We start from the raw sequence: 18,766 nt of genomic DNA, 5'->3' as shown, positions 1-18,766 counted from the left end.
TTGCATTGCTTATCACCACAGAGAGGTCAGCCTAACGCAAGACAGGGTGGAACTGCTGCCCTTTCAGGCCTTGGCTGAAACAGAAAATTAAGTTGTGACAGAGAGCATATCCAGGCTACAGAATTCGTCTGCACTGTGAAACTGCCAGCATGTTTTCTGGCACAGTTTTGATGCAAGCTTGCTAGCACTTTGCCAAACAGCCCTTGGCAAGGTTCAAGACTCAGGACAAGCACAGGACAGACACTTCTTCCAGTACAAAATCTGGATACGTCCATCCTCTTTCAGAGACTGGGATCCCAGAGTTTAAACTTATAGATAAAAGTTATTTCATGCCAGCTGGACTCAGTGCCAAAGGACAGTCTTGGTGTGTTTAATTTACTAGTACAGATGTAGTGATCTATACAGTGAATACAGTGATAGATTTACAAGTTAAACTTAATTTCCTGATTTGCACCTCTGAGCTTTTAATAATTTTCTTCGGATGTATTTTTGTCAGAATTAGTATTGACAAGCCATAGTTTTAATTCAACACAACGTGGAATCTAATAGTTTGAAATAGAAAGAATCTTACAGCCTTTCAGTCCCACTCCTTTTATATCACTAGCTCAAATCAAATGGAGGAAAAATGTATTACTGTTTATTATTTGACATTGTAAAACATCCTAAAGCCCTCTGATGGACTTTCATCCTATTGACATACACACTGCATACAGACACAATTTCTTTCCTTATAGTTTCTGTTGAGACATTAATACCTTTTTAGGTAAAAAAAACTTGTTAAAGGATTTGTCTCCTCTAAAAGGTAAAAATACCTGTTAAAATGCTGTTTTCATAGTGTACATACCAGGTTTGTCACATTATAACTTGCTGTGAAATAAAATTTCAGGGCCAGCTGGTGGTCCTATGGCAAGGTAACATGCTATCGCTAATGAATATAACTCTGAACTTCTCTCAATTCCGTTAAGAAATACTGAGAAAATAAGGTGTTTGGCTTATAAGGCAAAAAAGCAAACAAATCACTGAATGGTAGGGGTTGGAAGGGACTTCTGGAGACCACCTAGCCCACCCTCCCTGCTAAAGTGGGTCTAACTACAAGTTGCGCAGGAGCATATCCAGGCAGGTTTTCATTATCTCTAGAGAATGAGATTCTACAACATCCCTGGGCAGCCTGTTCCAGTGCTCTGTTATCCTCACAGTAAAGTTTTTCCTCATGTTCAGGCAGAACTTCCTGTGTCCTAGTTTCACAGAACAGAATCATTCGATGACCTCCAGGATCATCGAGTCCAACCATTCCTATCAACCACTAAACCACGCCCCTGAGCATCTCATCCACCTGTCTTTAAAATACCTCCAGCAATGGTGACCACCACCTCCCTGGGCAGCCTCTGCCAGTGCCCAATGACCCTTTCTGTGAAATTTTTTTTTTTTCTGATGTCCAGCCTGAACCTCCCCTGGCAGAGCTTCAGGCTATTCCCCCTTGTGCTGTCCCCTGTCACTTGGGAGAAGAGGCCAGCTCCCTCCTCTCCACAACCTTCTTTCAGGTAGTTGTAGAGAGCAATGAGGTCTCCCCTCAGCCTCCTCTTCTCCAGATTAAACAACCCCAGCTCTCTCAGCCGCTCCTCTTAGAACTTTTTCTCCAGCCCCTTCATCAGCTCCACTGCTCTTCTCTGGACATGCTCCAGAGCATCAACATCCTTCTTGGAGTGAGGGGACCAGAACTGAACACAGTATTCAAGGTGCGGTCTCACCAGAGCCAAGTACAGGGGCAGAATAACCTCTCTGGACCTGCTGGTCATGCTGTTTCTGATACAAGCCAAGATGCCATTGGCCTTCTTGGCCACCTAGGCACACTGCTGGCTCATGGTCAGTTGGCTGTCAACCAACACCCCCAGGTCCTTCTCCTCCAGGCAGCTCTCCAGCCACTCTTCCCTAGACTGTAGCACTGCATAGGGTTGTTATGCCACAAGTGCAGGACCCGGCATCTGACCTTGTTAAACCTCATGCCACTGGTCCCAGCCCAGTGGTCCAGTCTGTCCAGATCCCTTTGCAGAGCCTCCCTGTCCTCCAGCAGATCAACGCTTCCAGCTTAATGTTGTCCACAAACCTACTTAGCGTGCATTCGATCCCCTCCTCCAGGTCATTGATAAAGACATTGAACAGAGCTGGACCCAGCACTGAGCCCTGGGGACAACACTTGTGACTGGCCTCCAGCTGGAATTATCTCTGTATTTGTACCCGACCATCCAACCAGTTTTTCACCCAGGAGAACATGTGCCTGTCCAGGCCAGAGGCAGACAGTTTCCTAAGCAGAATGCTATGAGAAACTGTGTCAAAGGCTTTACTGAAGTCCAAGACCACATCCACAGCCTTCCCTTTATCCAGTAGGCAGGTCACTTTGTCATAGAAGGTGATCAGGTTAGTTTGGCAAGACCTGCCTTTCGTGAACCCGTGTTGACTGGGCCTGATCACGCGGTTCTCTTGCATGTGCTTCATGATAGCACTCAAGATCACCTGTTCCATGACTTTTCCCAGCACTGAGGTCAGACTGACAGGCCTATAGTTTCCTGGGTCCTCCCTCCGACCCTTCTTGTAGATGGGTATAACATCAGCCAGCCTTCAGTCAAGCTCAACTTCCCCAGTCAGCCAGGACTGCTGGAAGATGATGGAAAGGGGTTTGGCAAGCACATACACCAGCTCCCTCAATATTTTCGGATGGATCCCATCCGGCCCCATAGACTTGTGGGTATCTAATTGGGCAAGTAAGTCTCTAACCACCTCCTCTGGGAACATGGGAGCTCTGTTCTGCTCCTCTAACTCCTAGGTATGTACACACAGGGAACAACTTTCCTTACTACTAAAGACTGAGGCAAAGAAGGCATTAAGTACCTCAGCCTTGTCCTCATCCTTTGTTACAGTTGTCCCCTTTGTTTGTGCCCATTGCCTCTCGTCCTGTTGTTGGGCATCATTAAAAAGAATTTGGCCCCATCCTCCTGATATTTATAAATATTGATAAGGTCCCGTCTCAGTCTTCTCTACTCCAGGCTAAGCAGAGCCAGGTCTCTCAGCTTTTCCTCATAAGGGACACGCTGTGGTCTCCTGATCATCTTCATGACCTTCCGCTGGACCCTGTCCAGTACTTCCTTGTCTTTCTTGACTGGGGAGCCCAGAACTGCACGCAGTACTCCAGATGTGGCCTCACTAGGGCAGAACAGGGGTGAAGGATAATCTCCATCAACCTGCTGGCCACGGTTTTCTTAATGCACTACAGGATACCATTGGCCTTCTTGGCCACAAGTGCACAATGCTGGCTCATGGTTAACTTGTGCATCAGGACTCCCAGGTCTTCCTCCAAAGGGCTGCTTTCCAGCAGGTCAACCCCTAACCTGTACTGGTGCAGGGGGTTACTCCTCCCAAGGTGCAGAACTCTACAATTATCTTTATAGAACTCTATTGAGTTGCTCTCTGCCTAACTTTCCAGCCTGTCCAGGCTTGCTGAATGACATCACAGCTTTCTAGTCTGTCAGCCACTCCTCCCAGTTTTGTATCATTAGCAAACTCACTGAAGGTGCATTCTGTCCCCTCACCTAGGTCACCGATTAATATGTAGAGCAAGCGTGGGCCTAGTCCTGACCTCTGGGGAACACTACTGGCCACAGACTCTGCTGCTAACCACAACCCTCTGAGCTCTGCCATCGAGCCGGTTCTCAACCCACCTCACTGTCCAGTCATCTAGCCCACACTTCCTAAGCTTACCTGTGAAGATGTTATGGGAGATTGACAAAAGCCTTGCTGAAGTCGAGTAGACAACATCCACTGCTCTCTCACCATCTACCCAGCCAGTTATGTCATCATAGAAGGCTATCAAATCAGTCAAGCATGATTTCAATATTAGTGTTTCCAGTAGAATCTTTCTAATCATATGAAAAAGTTACAACAGTAAGTACCAGCAAAAGCTGCATCCTCCCTGACTTGAACAATGAAAGAAGACCATTTAATTCACGTCCTTTGAATCCCAGAATAAGTGCCTGTGCTGACTTTCAAACAAACTCACACCCTTCACTGGTAAGAATATGAGAATCTTATTCTGAAGAAATCAGTATTTCAATCTCCAATATGCTTCAAGAGAAACACAAAGTATCATGCTGAAAGTGTTATTAAACAGTAAGTTTAAATATGTACCCAAGAATAACATGTACCAAATTGTAATAGGACACGTTGGATTGACTGCGTCTGTAGCTAGGGAGTTTTAGTGGCTTAGCAGCATTACTATTTATACATTTCTGCATCCTACTGCCAGGCAAGGACAGCAGATCAGTGTTATTCCATGTGTTTCTTCAGTGCAGAGCATGGCAAAGTAATCAGTTCTGATGTTGTCATTCAGAACACATTTTAAAGTTGCATTTCCTGTTTCTCCTGACTATTCAAATTTGTGAGATTTTTCAGAATTTTTTTTTTTTTTTCATACAGGCTGAATATAATTTATCGCAATGTCACCAGATATTTTGCTAGTGATTTCGAAGGAAGTGATAAAACCTTAAGCATTTTTCTACTCGGAATTAACATCAAATCACACTATAATTCATTCAGTGTTATATTTTATCTAACATAAATGGCCTTTCATAAATGCAGTTTGAAATGGAAATTGATATTTCAGGAGTACTATTCATTTTAGAAAGACATTTGCATAATCAAAAGTAATAAAATGAATGGAATTGAGTGGAAAGGAATGGAATTGAACCAGAACCAGATGTTCCATATGCAGATACTGCATATTAAAAAAATATGGTAGTTGATATAGCTTACTAGATGGGGTAACAGTGCTCTGTTTTAGATTTTGTGCACTAGAATGCCTTTCTCAGGTTCTGAACTGGTTTTATTTAAGGTCTCAGAGGTGGAACAGTCAACAGATTTACTAGCAAGCATAACTGCAACAAAATGCTCCAATGCAGAATACTCCATCTAAAAAGTGCAATCAGCAACAGTGAGCTCTTTTGAGTCAATCTGGCAATAAAAAGGCCTTTTAAGAACTGGCATTAAAATTTTACTGCAAAAAAAAACCCAAACAAAACCCCAAACCAAATACCTAACAAAGACGCAGCACTGGCAAGGGTAAAAAAGCTCTAGCATAAAATAAGATCTGAAGTCCTGTATCTAATTCTTTGTCCTGCTTGGTGACTTAGGAAGGTCTCTTCCATGCTCCAAGGCTCTGTTTCCTCTTCCCTACAGGACATGGAGCTTATTGTTTGTTTCACTTATTTCAACTGCAAGTATTTTCAGGCGAGGACTGTCAGAGTCCGTTAAGACTCTGCATGTTACTGCCATGCAAAGAACAACCAAATGCCTTTTTTGCTGGCAAGTTCATTCCGGCTGGCAAGAATACAGCTGCTACATCCTCTCTATGCTATCGGCAGTCCTAAACACACTTAGATTAATGGACTGCTTTGAGCCAAGCACATATTTGTAGTCTGCTGTGGAGAGGCATTATGAGAAATACACTGGTGTCAACCTAATCACATTAAGACAACACTGTAAACTAACATTGCTGCTTTTGTGAGAAGCAACATGGACAATAAAATCTATTGTAGAGGATACATGATGATTAAAAGAAGAACTATGTAAAGACTATAATTTGAACACAATTTTATTGCTCCATTCTGAAAAATAATAAGGTAATGTCAATGTGAATTGCCACCTCATGGCCAACATTTTAGTATTACAATGAAACCAGCAAGTTATTGAAGTGAAAGCATGCACATAACATTCAGTTCCCTAGTATACTGTCACACTCCTATTTAATCAAGAATCTAAGCTTAAAATGTAGTGAAGTTGAGAGGAAAAGAGTCTGTGTTCTGGTTCCAGAGGACTTAGAACAACAAATGATTTGAGATATCAAGGGCTGAAGCATACCTAGAAAGACATTAATGAGATATAGCCTGGGAAACTCTGGGAAATACATCTTTGTGCAACATTAAGAAGATACTAAATTTGTCTGCTGTTCAAAACATGTTAGATGAACTGTGATATTTGATTCAACGTTTCCTGAGATTTAATGGCTTCCCATGAGTAATTAAATTTTTAGATTACTTGTATTCATGCACAAAAAAAGAAAATCTTAGTTAATAATGCTGTTTTGAGTTTCTCACAAAGGAAACATTGCTCAAAATCTTCAAGCACCCAAGGAAGATGGAAAAGACCTGTTCTGTATCCACTGTGATAGTTCCTACATGAATTTATAACTTTTGTGTGAAGAAACCAGATACTAACTGGTATTCTGAGGTACACTTTAATAACATACATCACTTTGAATAGCCTATATATTGCACAGTTGTTTATACCTCACTGCAAAGATATCAATGTGTCAAACTGTTATTTCTTAATGGAACTGGATTCACAATATATGCTCTGCTGTACTTCAGTACATTAAAAATACTGTCAATACTCCATTATTCAAGATAGAAAAATAAGCAGGAAATAATGTAATTGTTTTTAATTACTATGCCACATATACATAAATACATATGCAAATATATATATAAAGTTTATGACAATCTGTGCAAACCTATAGTAGCTTAAATGCTATTTATCAAACTGCTACTGCTTGCTTAGTTCATAGAATTATTATTTTTGGCTTACCCAAATCTGTAGCTTAATTCTTTTTTCATTTTTGAAAACCGTTTTTACTTTGAAATCGATCCCAACTGTGCTTACAAAGGCAGATGTAAAGGAATCATCAGCATATCGGAACAAAAAGGAGGTTTTCCCAACACTGCTGTTGCCAATAATGAGCAGTTTGAACATGTAATCAAAGTTCTGGTCAGATGTATCTTTCTGGCCATATCTGGAATCTTGAGCAGATGCCATCTGTAATTTGAAATAAAAAGAAATAGTTTATTGTCTCTTGTATCATATAAAACTGGAAACATACAGATTTTATTGGAGTTTTTGATACCAGACATGAATGAACTCAAGATGTTCACAGACATTAATTTTTTTTTCTTAATGAGTCTTGTTTCCTTAATAATAGCTCCAGTTGCAAAAGAGGATGTAAATAACAAGGTACAAAAAAAAAAATTCAATGATATATTCAAGAACTTTCCTGGAAAGATCTACCTTCAGAAGTCGTGATTAATTAAATAGACAGTGAAAATAAAGACAAAGAAGCTTCACTTACATGAGAAGGAAATAAAAGATCAATACTTCATTATGGCATAGGAGGTACATTTCCAAATGAAAGTTTAATGTGTTTTACATCTGATAAAATTCCCGATCCATTTATTTACTGTAAATAAGCTGCTGTCTTTTGTAATGACTATAACCTTATCCAAAGCATTTTGGCTTTACTAGTTTTCAGTTATCATACCATTATCATACTTCTGAAATATGGTCTTTATTTTTTCTAGTTCAAGTCTATTCTATACTTCTGTAATTTACACAGTTAATGCAATATCACTGTGTCAGTTGTCAATGTTTTCATATTTTAGTCCTTAAAATACAATTCCTAATCCATATAAATCCTGAATAAGCACAGATTACAAAGTAACTGCTAAACAGCACGCTTATTTTGCTCTAGGGACTTCAAAGATCATGGATTCCCTTTACAAATTACACTTTTGGTTTTCAGGAGAGTTGCAGAGAATAACTTGAAACCTGAACAAAATTCTACCTGAGATGCTCAAAAAACAGATGGCAAAAATAAAGAATTTGGAACTAGGTAGTGTTTGACCTCATATGCTTTTTAAGAAAAAATCTTAAGTAATTTGTGAGCCCGGCAGGATTTTGGCAATATTGAAAGCAACAATTTTGCACACTGATTGCAGACAGAAAGACACACTTTGTATTGTAACAGAAAGGTTAATGGAAAAATAGCTCACATCAAAGCTTTCTAAGTTAGATATCTTAGAGTGAATTTGGGCAATCAGAGAGGACAGCTGGAACCAGAGTGAAGGCTGCACGCTAGCCCACCTTCTCAGCAGAATTTCAGTAACTGCATAAATTTTCTGAGCTCTGCTGTCTCATAATACAAGTAACACTAGGCCACCTTCTTTAAGCTACTGAAGAGGCACATAGAAGTAAGGACAAAAAGCCCTACAGGAGGCAATGGAAGCAGCTTTTGACATGAATTCAGCGTAAGATTTATATTTCATAAATCATGCAGTAGGGAATGTTTGATTTCAGAATTATCCTTTTGTTTCATAGTGACTAAAGTTTTGATTAAATATAGTCTTCAGTACCTATGTGTTTGCATCCTGAGCTTTTGCATTGGCCTTAATAATTATTCACTTCTTTCACAGGTAGGCAACAAATACATTTTAGAACAAACTCCTAAATGCTACCAAGCATACACATCACTTATCTTTCATATTTCCGATTTTTATAGCAAAAGACTGAAACAAATCCTGTCCACCTTCACTACTTTCTATTACTATAAAACTATTTGCGGATATTTTGCTTCAAATGTGAGAAAAAGAAAATCAAATGCTGTTTATACCAGTCTAATCACAAGTGGCTATGAAGTAGCAAAGAGTATGTTGATGTTGTGTGCAGTCTGCAAAAATGAGTCAATGAAGTGCAGCAGACAAAAGACTGTCTAGTGACTGGGCATGCCAGTGTGTGACCTGTACAGTTTCCCCATCAGCCCTTTCCACTGCCCTTCTGGCTCCCCTCTGTAATGCAGCAGCTGAAACCAGTGGTTACCACTTCAAGAAGAAATAATAATAATAATAATAATAATAATAATAATAATAATAATAAATTTATTATTGTTGTTGTTGTTATTGTTGTTGTTATTATTATTATCATCTTTACTTATTTTACCTCCCAGGAAATCTTCCATATAGCTTCTTCAACTCACTAAATGTTTAAAAAATTAAAAAAAAAAAAAGTTTCATTGCATTTGCTGTCCCCAGTCCTATATGCCTTACAATTCATCCTTTAATTTATACTTTAATTCTTAACACTTCAGGAACTGTATGACTCAGTGGGCAGAGGAATCGGGAAACATGGATTCTAATAACAGTCTTGCTAAAATTTGTAAATTATGTAGCCTCCCTGAGTAAGAATGTATTTCCTGTGAATGGTTTTAAACACAGACTTTCCCCACAAAGAAATCTCAGTGCTCCTCTAAATAAATTTACCCATGCAGTAGTTTTCTTAAAAGTTCTTAAAACAAAATATAAAAATAAACCCCAACATCTTCACTGTGCCTTGAACTTTAAAGATCTGTTATTTGAGGCAGAATTAGAGGCAAGTTGAACAAAGAATTGCAGCCAGATTTTATTTCAGGGGTAGGAGTATGTCTGCTTATTACAGTATGCAGAAGGCAGAGGAAAGACATAGCAAAGGAATAATTTCTCTACCTCTCACTTTCAGAATCATGAGATAATCACAGAATCATAGAACAGTCTGGGTTGGAAAGGACCTTAAAGATCATCTAGTTCCAACCTCCCTGCCGTGAGCAAGGACACCTCCCACTGGCTCAGGCTGCCCAAGGCCCATCCAACCTGGCCTTGAAGGCCTCCAGGGATGGGGCAGCCACAGCTTCCCTGGCAACGTGTTCCAGTGCATCACCACTCTCATAGTGAGGAAATTCTTCCTTACATCTAGTTTAAATCTGCCTCTCTCGAGTTTATACCCACTACCCATAGCCCTATCACTACAAGCATTTGTAAACAGTCCCTCCCCAGCTTTCTTGTAGGCCCCCTTCAGGTACTGGAAGGCTGCTGTAAGATCTTCTCGGAGCCTTCTCTTCTCCAGGCTGAACAAGCCCAACTCTCTCAGCCTGTCCTCATAGCAGAGGTGCTCCAGCCCTCCAATCATCTTTGTAGCCTCCTCTGGACCTGTTCCAACAGTTCTATATCCTTCTTATGTTGGGGATTCCAGAACTGGACACAATATTCCAGATGAGGTCTCACAAGAAAGGAATAGAGGAATAGAGGGGCAGAACCCCCTCCCTTGACCTGCTGGCCACGCTTCTTTTGATGCTCCAACCAGGATGATCCAACCAGGATATGGTTGGCCTTCTGGGCTGCGAGTGCACACTGCCAGCTCATGTTGAGCTTCTTATCACCCAGCACCTCCAAGTCCTTCTCTGCAGGGCTGCTCTCATCACATCATCCCCCATCCTGTACTGAACCCGGGAATTGTCCCAACCCACATGTAGGACTTTGCACTTGGCCTTGTTGAACCTCATAAGGTTCACACAGGCCCACTTCTCCAGGTCCCTCTGGATGACATCCTGTGCTCCCGGTGTGGCAACTGCACCACTCAGCTTAGTGTCATCTGCAAACTTGCTGAGGGTACACTTGATCTTGCTGTCAATATCGCTAATGATTACTGACGTATTGATAATAATTCAAACTATTCGGAGAGACTAATTTTAGCCTACAGAGCCAGTCTCCCTTGACTACTGATAGTGACCTTTTCTCCTGTTCAAAACCCAAATGAGTTTTAGAAAAGTTCTAGTGCCTGCGCTAGTGTGAAGAAATATCAAACTCAGTACAGGTTCTAAGATTTGCACTCACTTCTGAAACTTTGCAGCAAGCACAGAGATAGATTCTTCAGAGAACAATTCACATCACCTGATCAGGTGCCTGCTCTAAATGACACTCTAAAGAAGTCTCTGTTTTTCTGCTCGCTCTAAGGGTACCCTGCATGCTCGGTCCTTTTGAACTTTGTGATATGCCGGCAGTGCTTTTCTTTCTTATATGTGAGCTGCATTCAAGTTAGTGTGGGATGCACTGTAGTGCACTTGCCGACATATTAGTGTGTCAATTCACTCCGAACAAGACCTGTCCCTGCTATGGAGGCATTTTGAGAGGAAATGTGAAGAAATTAGTGCTGATGTTTTGTTCCTCCTTTGGAAATGATGCTGGAAATAATCACCAGAAATGCCATGTTCAGAGTTGTACTTAAATACAATGAATATGGATGAGAACCATATAAATAAGCCTAATGTGCTATTGTTATAATATTCTGTTTCCAGGAAAGCGGAACTCTTACCTTTGTTTTGACAAAGTTCTCAATTAATTAAGTGGTTATATTAAACAAGCATCACCTTTAAGCAAAACATATCGAGTCTTCTCTTCAGTAAAATTTTGTCCTTACTTAATAAAATGGAAGACAAAATGCACAAGGCCATTTTCATTAGCATACTGCAGTCTTGGGGGTTTTGTAAAATGAGTCCCTATTCAGATTCAGGATGTTAGCACCAAAAGCAGTCTCAGGCTTTACCCTAGATGACACAGGACAGAGTCAGAGTCCACTGAGAAATCTAATGGTCAGAATACCTATAGTCAGGAGGTCTCAGATGCCTGCTCCTTATCAAAACCAGGAGAAGCTATGTCCCTGGCTTGAATGTGGTCCAAGAACAAAAGAAAAGATGGCTTTGTATGCTTCCCTGCTTACAGCACATCTTTAAATGACTTAAATGTAGATTATTTGCAGGCATAGGTGAGTTTAATAATTAAGCAGATTTTTCTATACCAAACCCAGTTACTTTTAAGGTCCCATGTTCAGCTGTTTCCTTAATCCCAAAAGGTCAGGTTAAAACAGGGCAGGGTCATCTGAAAAAGTACACGTTTACCTGCCACCGTCATGGTAATAACAAAACATTCGTCTATGTTACTCTTTATGGCCTTACAGGACCTCATTTTTCAACATAATTAATTTGAACAGCTTTCACACTTAAGCAAAGCAGCATGCCATGACCTCCCTAGCCTGCACATCCCTTCACTTTTCACTTATATATGCACCTCACTCTGGATGCCTAATGCAGGATGAATTGCTTCTGGAAAATATGAAGCCAAAGGCAAGAAAAGCCAGGGTTGAAAATACAGAGGTTCATGACTTTCTGCCTTCCACGAATATATTGTTTTCTTTTAAAAACTGTAATAACAGGCACGTCTTAAAGGAAGGGCCTGATAGTAAACCCAGGAAAATGCTTCCTTTCTAGCTACAGTAAGGATAGATAGACCCTGATTAGCTAATTTACAATTGTTTCAAAGAGCAACGCCTCCTTTCCTTATACAGAAATGTATAGAAATATACACTTCCATTCCTTTCAAAAAAGAAACTGACTTCAGTCATTATTTTACTAAAAAGACAGAGTTCTTCACACACACAACTTTTCGTGAAGCAATCTTTTTGCTTTCTGTAAAATATAATCAGCCAAACATAACCAACGGATATTGAAACAATGGAGTACAACGGGAAAATTCAATATTTGTAACTCAGCAGACTGTATGTGGGATGCACAGCAAGTGTCTTTAATGTGCAGACCAAATGCCAGCATCAGAGAAGTCAAAATGCTACCAAGATCCTTCTAGATAAGACCACTATGAAGATATAACCCATGTCATGAAGAAATAACTGACTTTCTAGGTAAAATTCCTGACCAATAATCTGGAGATGGGATTTCATTCCTAACACTTTCAGAGGTATCCTATGACTCTATGACTCCTTTTTTTTTAATATATCTTGGGCAAGTGGCTCAACCTTTCTCACTTCCGGTGCGCTCTCAAGAAATATATCAGTATCCACAGATGCAGACCAGCCAGTCCTCACAAATCCTTATCATCTAATTTTTAACTGACCAATTAATAAGACTTTACACATTTCAGTGGACAATGCACCAGCCACTTATTTGGAATTTATGGATTGCCAGCCATATGCAGAGCATAGCTTATGAACCAATATACTCAGCAGCAGCAGGAGAAGCTTATCTGCTTCAAGGTATTATGAGGTTAGATTCAAGAACATATGCAAGCACATCATAACCCAGCCTGGAAGATGTTGTTAGAAATGCAAAATTATATTACAAGCAGCATACTGAAATGCCAAATTGGAGAATAGCGAGTAAACACAGAGAGGTGAAAGTCTACATTTTAAAGAAGCTCTGCTTCATTCGTATCAGCAGAGGTAGCATGAGTTGCATCAGACCAGGCACTCCAGTAGAAATAAATTTATATTTACTGGGGCACAGGAAAGGGAATGAAGACAAGATGGCTCCAGCCCTCTGCTATGTGCCCTATTTAGTGCAGCACTCATGGTTATTAAACTAGCACAGATCGTGCAGTGTCTCAGTTTCCAGAGTAGCTGCATCAGACCAAGCACTGAGTGAAATTACTCATGCCACTGTCAAAGGCACTGGTGAAATGCCCTTAATAACAATTCTCGTCAAGCACAGTTATGAAAACTGAGTGTTAAGAAGTGTAAGAGCAAAACATGAGCTTGTTTTTCTAGATAGTAATCCAGCATGAACGTCAGGGAATGAGAACTATTTATGCTGATGTATACTGGAGCAGACACTGGACATTAAGAAGTGAATATAAACTCTAGCCCTGAGTCCCTTTGAGCTGGAGGTTAGAAAATAACTAACCAGTAAGGGAACAGCTTCCACAACGCACTTCCAAAAAGGGGCAGTGACCGAAAGAGGACCACCAACTCCGAATGCAGCTTGATCAGTCAACAAAAAGGAGTCTATAACTTGTTCTGTAGACTCTGTGGCTTGTCAGGCTCTTCTACTCCAGTGTTTCCAATTTGAACTAATACTGACATATCTAAGAATTTTGCTGAGTGATAAGAGATGAACTCCTTGGTTTAATAGGTTTGATTTGACTTTTTATCATCATAATTTTATAATAACCTCTTAAATATCCAGAAGCAGCCTTTTTTGCTTGCTATTGCCATTCTCTATAGTGTTCGGATGTGTCTGTCATAAACAGATTTTGTCTGGGCATAACCATTGCCAGTGACAATCAGACATGAAAAGCTAAGAAGAAACGTTCTCACTTATTTCCTTGGCAATGCAGATTATTTACAGATTCTTCCCGCTTCCTAGTTTTCCTTCACCTCTACGGTGTCAATCACCTTTGAAATGATTTGATGCCCTGAGAAGTGAAAGAGAGGCTCCCTTGAGATCTAGCATTTTCTGCAAACTGCCACCATTAACGTCCATATGCTCTGATAAACACTAAGAACAGGCAACCCAAACTACATTCCTGCTTCTTTATTTTAGAAAAGTGCATGTATGTTGAAACTTTGCATTCTATTGTTAGATAAGGAGAGAAAATTGAAGCAAGTGAGTCCGTACATGAATTGCTGAGAATTTCCCATTGAATCCTCACATTTGAAAGTACCACAAAAGACTTGTGGTACTTGGAGGAACCTGCTTAATTACTCAAATGCTTCAACTAATTCAGATCGGTTCTCGAAAGAACATGCAAAAACCATGAAGACTTGTAAGTTTCACAGAAAAAACAGTTCATTGCTTTTGACCTCTAAACCAAAGCCCCCTCCATGGCCACAACCACTATTAAGATCTGTTATTTGAAAACATGGCCAGAAAAATTAAAAGCACCCACAATCTCTGATCCACATCCAATTATATACAGCAGATGATAACAGCAAACTTTTACACTCGGTAACTCCTCTAGAGGAATAATTTGGGCAGTCTTTCTGATAATTGCTGGCCATTCTTGTCTACAGAGAAATGGAAGGAACTTGTGATTGAAACCAAGATTTCATAAAGAAAGACAGTGACACTGCATAGGCCCTTTTTCTCATTCTGCTTAAATGTTTTAACTTTTTCAATTATTGCTTGATGAAAAAAAATACGCTTACACCTTTCTTTGAGTAGTTTTTATCAGGATCGAAAGACATACACTTGATCACTCTTTCTGTTTCTCTACAGTTCAGAGATGAAATAAGATGAGAGCAGCTCTGTAACAGACTGCTCCATAAATCTGTTGTGTGCCAAGCAGCAACTACATTTGTTTCATGTAATAGGAAATTAGATAGCTAAAAGAGATAAATCAAGCAATTAGTTCAGCTGGTCTAAACCGCATTTGAACAACGACCAACCTTACTAGCCTAATGTTGGAAAATTCTTAAGCAGAATCCACAACAGAATACTGGTTTACTGCAATATTTCATAGTATTAGAGTATGCTGGCAACACTGTAAGTAGAAGACAGAAAAAAAATACTGAGAAACTACAAGTGAAAAATCAAACCTCATTTGCAAGACTGCACTTTCACATCTTGGAAAAATGCGGATGCTTGTGATTACAATTTGGGATGAGATCAACTTAAAAATAGACGCTGTTTGCCCGTCTCACCAGCCTTGAAAAAACAGCATTTGTACAGGTTTTTATAGCTCTCTGCTATCTCTTTTTATACTCAGGCTGTTATTTCTGTTCACTTTTATTTGATTATATTTAACAATAATTCTGTTTCTACTGATAATCATATAAAAAATGAAGCTCTTCTCTGATATGTGTCAAGTACATTATATATACATATGTGTGTGTCTATATATATATATATATATACACTTCCTTTAGATTTTATTTTGATGTTGTCCCACCATTTTGTTTCCATAAATATTTAACAACCTCAGTGAATTCAACATGTGTCCAAAATGTCAAATGCAATAGTGACCAATCTGTAACTGTCACGTTTTACTAGCGAAATCTGCTTTTAAGGAAATGCTCTTCAGAGCCAACACATACTAAATATGACTTCAGGATCTCAATAACTATGTGTAAATAAATCACAACTATCACATAAACATTTCCAACACATGCATGTAACATGCAGAACTGGGCATTTTAAAAGGAATCCTAATCCTAATCCTATTCTCCAATCAGAAAACTGGAAGACATTCTTCCTGAAGGCTGGATTATTTCTAGTGCACCTCTTTGGTTGAAAGGTTTCAGCATATGACATCTGCACAATTGCTCTGCAAAAGATTTATGAGATTATCAGTTTCTGTCAAAAGTCAAACAAACCCAACTGTCTATAAGTATAACTCAGGATTTCAAGCTTCTTTTTGACCACGCATATTGAAAAGGATCCAGACCAGGTTTAAATACTACCAATGTCAGAATTGGTATCCAGCATGAAAAATATTACCTAATAGAATTGCAGTTTGTAACTTAAATCACAAACTACAAAAGTGCTTTTCGCATTGTATAAAAAAAAGCAGGATTGGTTGTTACCAATCCACTGGCAATATGACCAATATTCTATTAAGAAACAGTAGCGTGTTTGAATGTATAGTCTGGGGTCTTCAGAGTTCCTGCATGAGATTATGAAATAGGTTCTAATTAATAACTGAAGTACAGTTCACCAGTGTAAACTCATTTAAACCAACAGCCTAGGAACTGCTAAAAAGTCTGCATAACCTGCACATGTATAGCATTTGTTCCTCCAGTGCTCAAGGGCAGGGGTGCTATATTTTCCATGTATAAAAACTGCTGAAAAGATGCTATTCCTTCTAGCCATGAGCCATTTCTCCCTGCTGCAGACGGATAACTACTCCTTGCACAAATAGGTGGAGATATTGTACCAACTTCCTGCTCATCCAGCAAGACCCTCGTTAGATCTCATCATCTAACAACTTACATCCATCCCCTCCCAGGGGAGCCACCACCAATGCTCCAAGGGCAGTATCTATAGAAGACTGTTCGGATCACCTCAATGTGACCCAAAACCTACCTGCAGTCAGGGTGGCAGGATGGTGGCCAGCGCAAGGGCATGCTGCCTCACCTCCCACTCCAGCTGCCCCCCAGTCTGGGAAGCCATGCTGCGTGGGGACGGGGGTCTCCACTCGCCCCCTGCCAGGAACCCCTCTCACTGGGACACAACCCACCCCGTGTCACCACATACAGTCCCTTAGCCCCATCTCACAACCTGGACCCCTTACTCAACCCAGGTCACCTGACACCCTCCAGGTCCCTCAAACACCCTGGCCCCCTCATGTATTCCTCCAAGCCTCTCTCACACCTTGGACCCCTCAAACACACTTGGGTTTCCTCACACCCCCTGTAACCCTCACACCCTCAGCCCCATTGCACACAAACACCCCGTGTCCCTGACACCCCCCGTGCCCCTCACACACACCCCGTGCCCCTCACCCCCCCCGTGCCCCTCACATACACTCACTGTAGCCTTCACCCCCCCCCCCCATGCCCCTCACACACACCCCCCCGTACCCCTCCCACCCCCTGTGCGCCTCACACGCCCCCCCGTGCCCCTCACGCACACGCCCCGTACCCTTCACTCCCTCTCACTCACTTCCCCCTGACAGCCCCCGGCCTCCAGCGGCAGAGCCCGGCCCGGCAGCCCCGCTACGCCGCTGCCAAGCAGAACAGCTCCCGCTCCGCCCGCTGGGCGCCGGCCCGAGGACCGACCTGCACAGGCGCTTCGTGCCTCATGGCCGGGCACGGCCCCCGCCTCTTGCAGTGCCGCCGCTCACTCGCGCTCGCCCGCCGCCGCCGCCGCCCGCCCGGCTCTGCCGACAAACCCGCGTCGCGATCAGCACCGGAGCTGTCCCCGCCCCGCCCCCGGCCCCGCCCCTCGCTCCCGCGCGCCCTCGGGAGCTGTAGTTCTGTCCTCCCCACTCCCCTGTTCTCACCCGCGCTAGGGCGGGAGGAAAGGACTACAACTCCCGGCATGCTCTGCGGCGAGAGCGGCGTTGCCGCCAGCTCCCCGCGGGGCGGGGCAGCGTCGGGGTGCGCAGCGTGCTTGGCTTGCGCTGGGGCAGAAAGCGGGGGCGGAGCTGGCGGAGCGGTGCGGGGCAGCGGGAACGGTGGTGGGTGGCGGGCGGACATCGGTACCGTGGCGTTGTGCCGCCCGTCCTGCCTCCCTTCTGGTTCCCCGCAGCGGGCCCCGAGGCTCAGCAGGGCCAGTGCTCTTGGGCTCGGCGGCTGCTGGTTAGTGCCCTTCTTTTGTATGGTAACGGCCCCGACACGTGCCGTGACTTCTCCACTTCACCACATGCCATTGCCCTTCTTTCCCCGCTCGGATTTCCTCCGTCCTTTGAGAGCAGCCCTGCAGAGGAGGACTTGGGGGTGCTGGGTGATGAGAAGCTCGACATGAGCCGGCAATGTGCACTCACAGCCCAGAAGGCCAACCGTGCCCTGGGCTGCATCAAAAGCAGCGTGGCCAGCAGGGCGAGGGAGGAGATTCTGCCCTTCTATTCCTCTCTTGTGAGACACACACACACTCCGCCCCCCCCCCTCCCCCCCAGAGTATTGTGTCCATTGTGGAATCCCCAGCATAAGAAGGATATAGAACCGTTGGAACAGGTCCAGAGAAGGGCTACAAAGATGCTCAGAGGGCTGGAGCACCTTCCCTATGAGGACAGGCTGAGAGAGTTGAGCCTGTTCAGCCTGGAGAAGAGAAGGCTCTTACGAGATATTCTAGTGACCTTCCAGTACCTGAAGGGGCTACAGGAAAGCTGGAGAGGGACTTTATTATTAATAAAGTCTTGTGGTGATAAGACAAGGGGGAACGGGTATAAACCGGAAGGGGCAGATTTAGGCTTGATGTAAGCGAGAATTTCTTCACCATGAGAATGGTGAGGCACTGGCACAGGCTGACCAGGGAAGCTGTGGCTGCCCCATCCCTGGAGGCGTTCAAGTCCAGGTTGGATGGGGCCTTGTGCAGCCTGAGCCAGTGGGGGAGTGTCCCTGCCCATGGCAGAGCGGTTGGAACTAGGTGTCTTTAGGGTTCCTTCCAACCCTAACTATTCTATGATTCTGTGACGAACAGCAGCAGGGACCGGGCCATGCTGCTGTGCGGTGGCTGCAGCCCCATGTGGATGTGGCAGGTTGCTTCTGGATGGTGGCACTCGGTTTTGGTGGTGCTATTGAGTTGTCATGAGGGAGTGACAGTGAAACACTGAAAAAGCACTGCATAGTCTCCATGTGTCCCCAGTGCTGTTTTTTGTTCGAATCATGGAATCATTAAGTTTGCAAAACACCT

At 42.5% G+C, this 18,766-nt stretch overlaps 1 protein-coding gene across 1 annotated transcript in view; it reads right to left on the bottom strand.

Moving 5' to 3' along the window:
• The window catches only part of RAB3C (RAB3C, member RAS oncogene family), a 124,152-nt gene extending 106,840 nt beyond the window's left edge, over window positions 1-17,312 (bottom strand). The window contains exons 1-2 of the mRNA XM_054055113.1: window positions 17,191-17,312; window positions 6,634-6,861 (exon numbers count right to left, since the gene is read on the bottom strand). Coding sequence (XP_053911088.1) covers window positions 6,634-6,861; window positions 17,191-17,214 — 252 coding nt within the window. The 5' untranslated portion in view covers window positions 17,215-17,312. The remainder of the gene's footprint in view (window positions 1-6,633; window positions 6,862-17,190) is intronic.
• Between the last annotated feature and the right edge of the window lie 1,454 nt (window positions 17,313-18,766).

The sequence above is a fragment of the Cuculus canorus genome, chromosome Z, assembly GCF_017976375.1.
Source record: "Cuculus canorus isolate bCucCan1 chromosome Z, bCucCan1.pri, whole genome shotgun sequence".
NCBI classification, from domain to species: Eukaryota; Metazoa; Chordata; class Aves; order Cuculiformes; family Cuculidae; genus Cuculus; species Cuculus canorus.
This window is presented reverse-complemented; position numbering and strand designations above follow the sequence as displayed.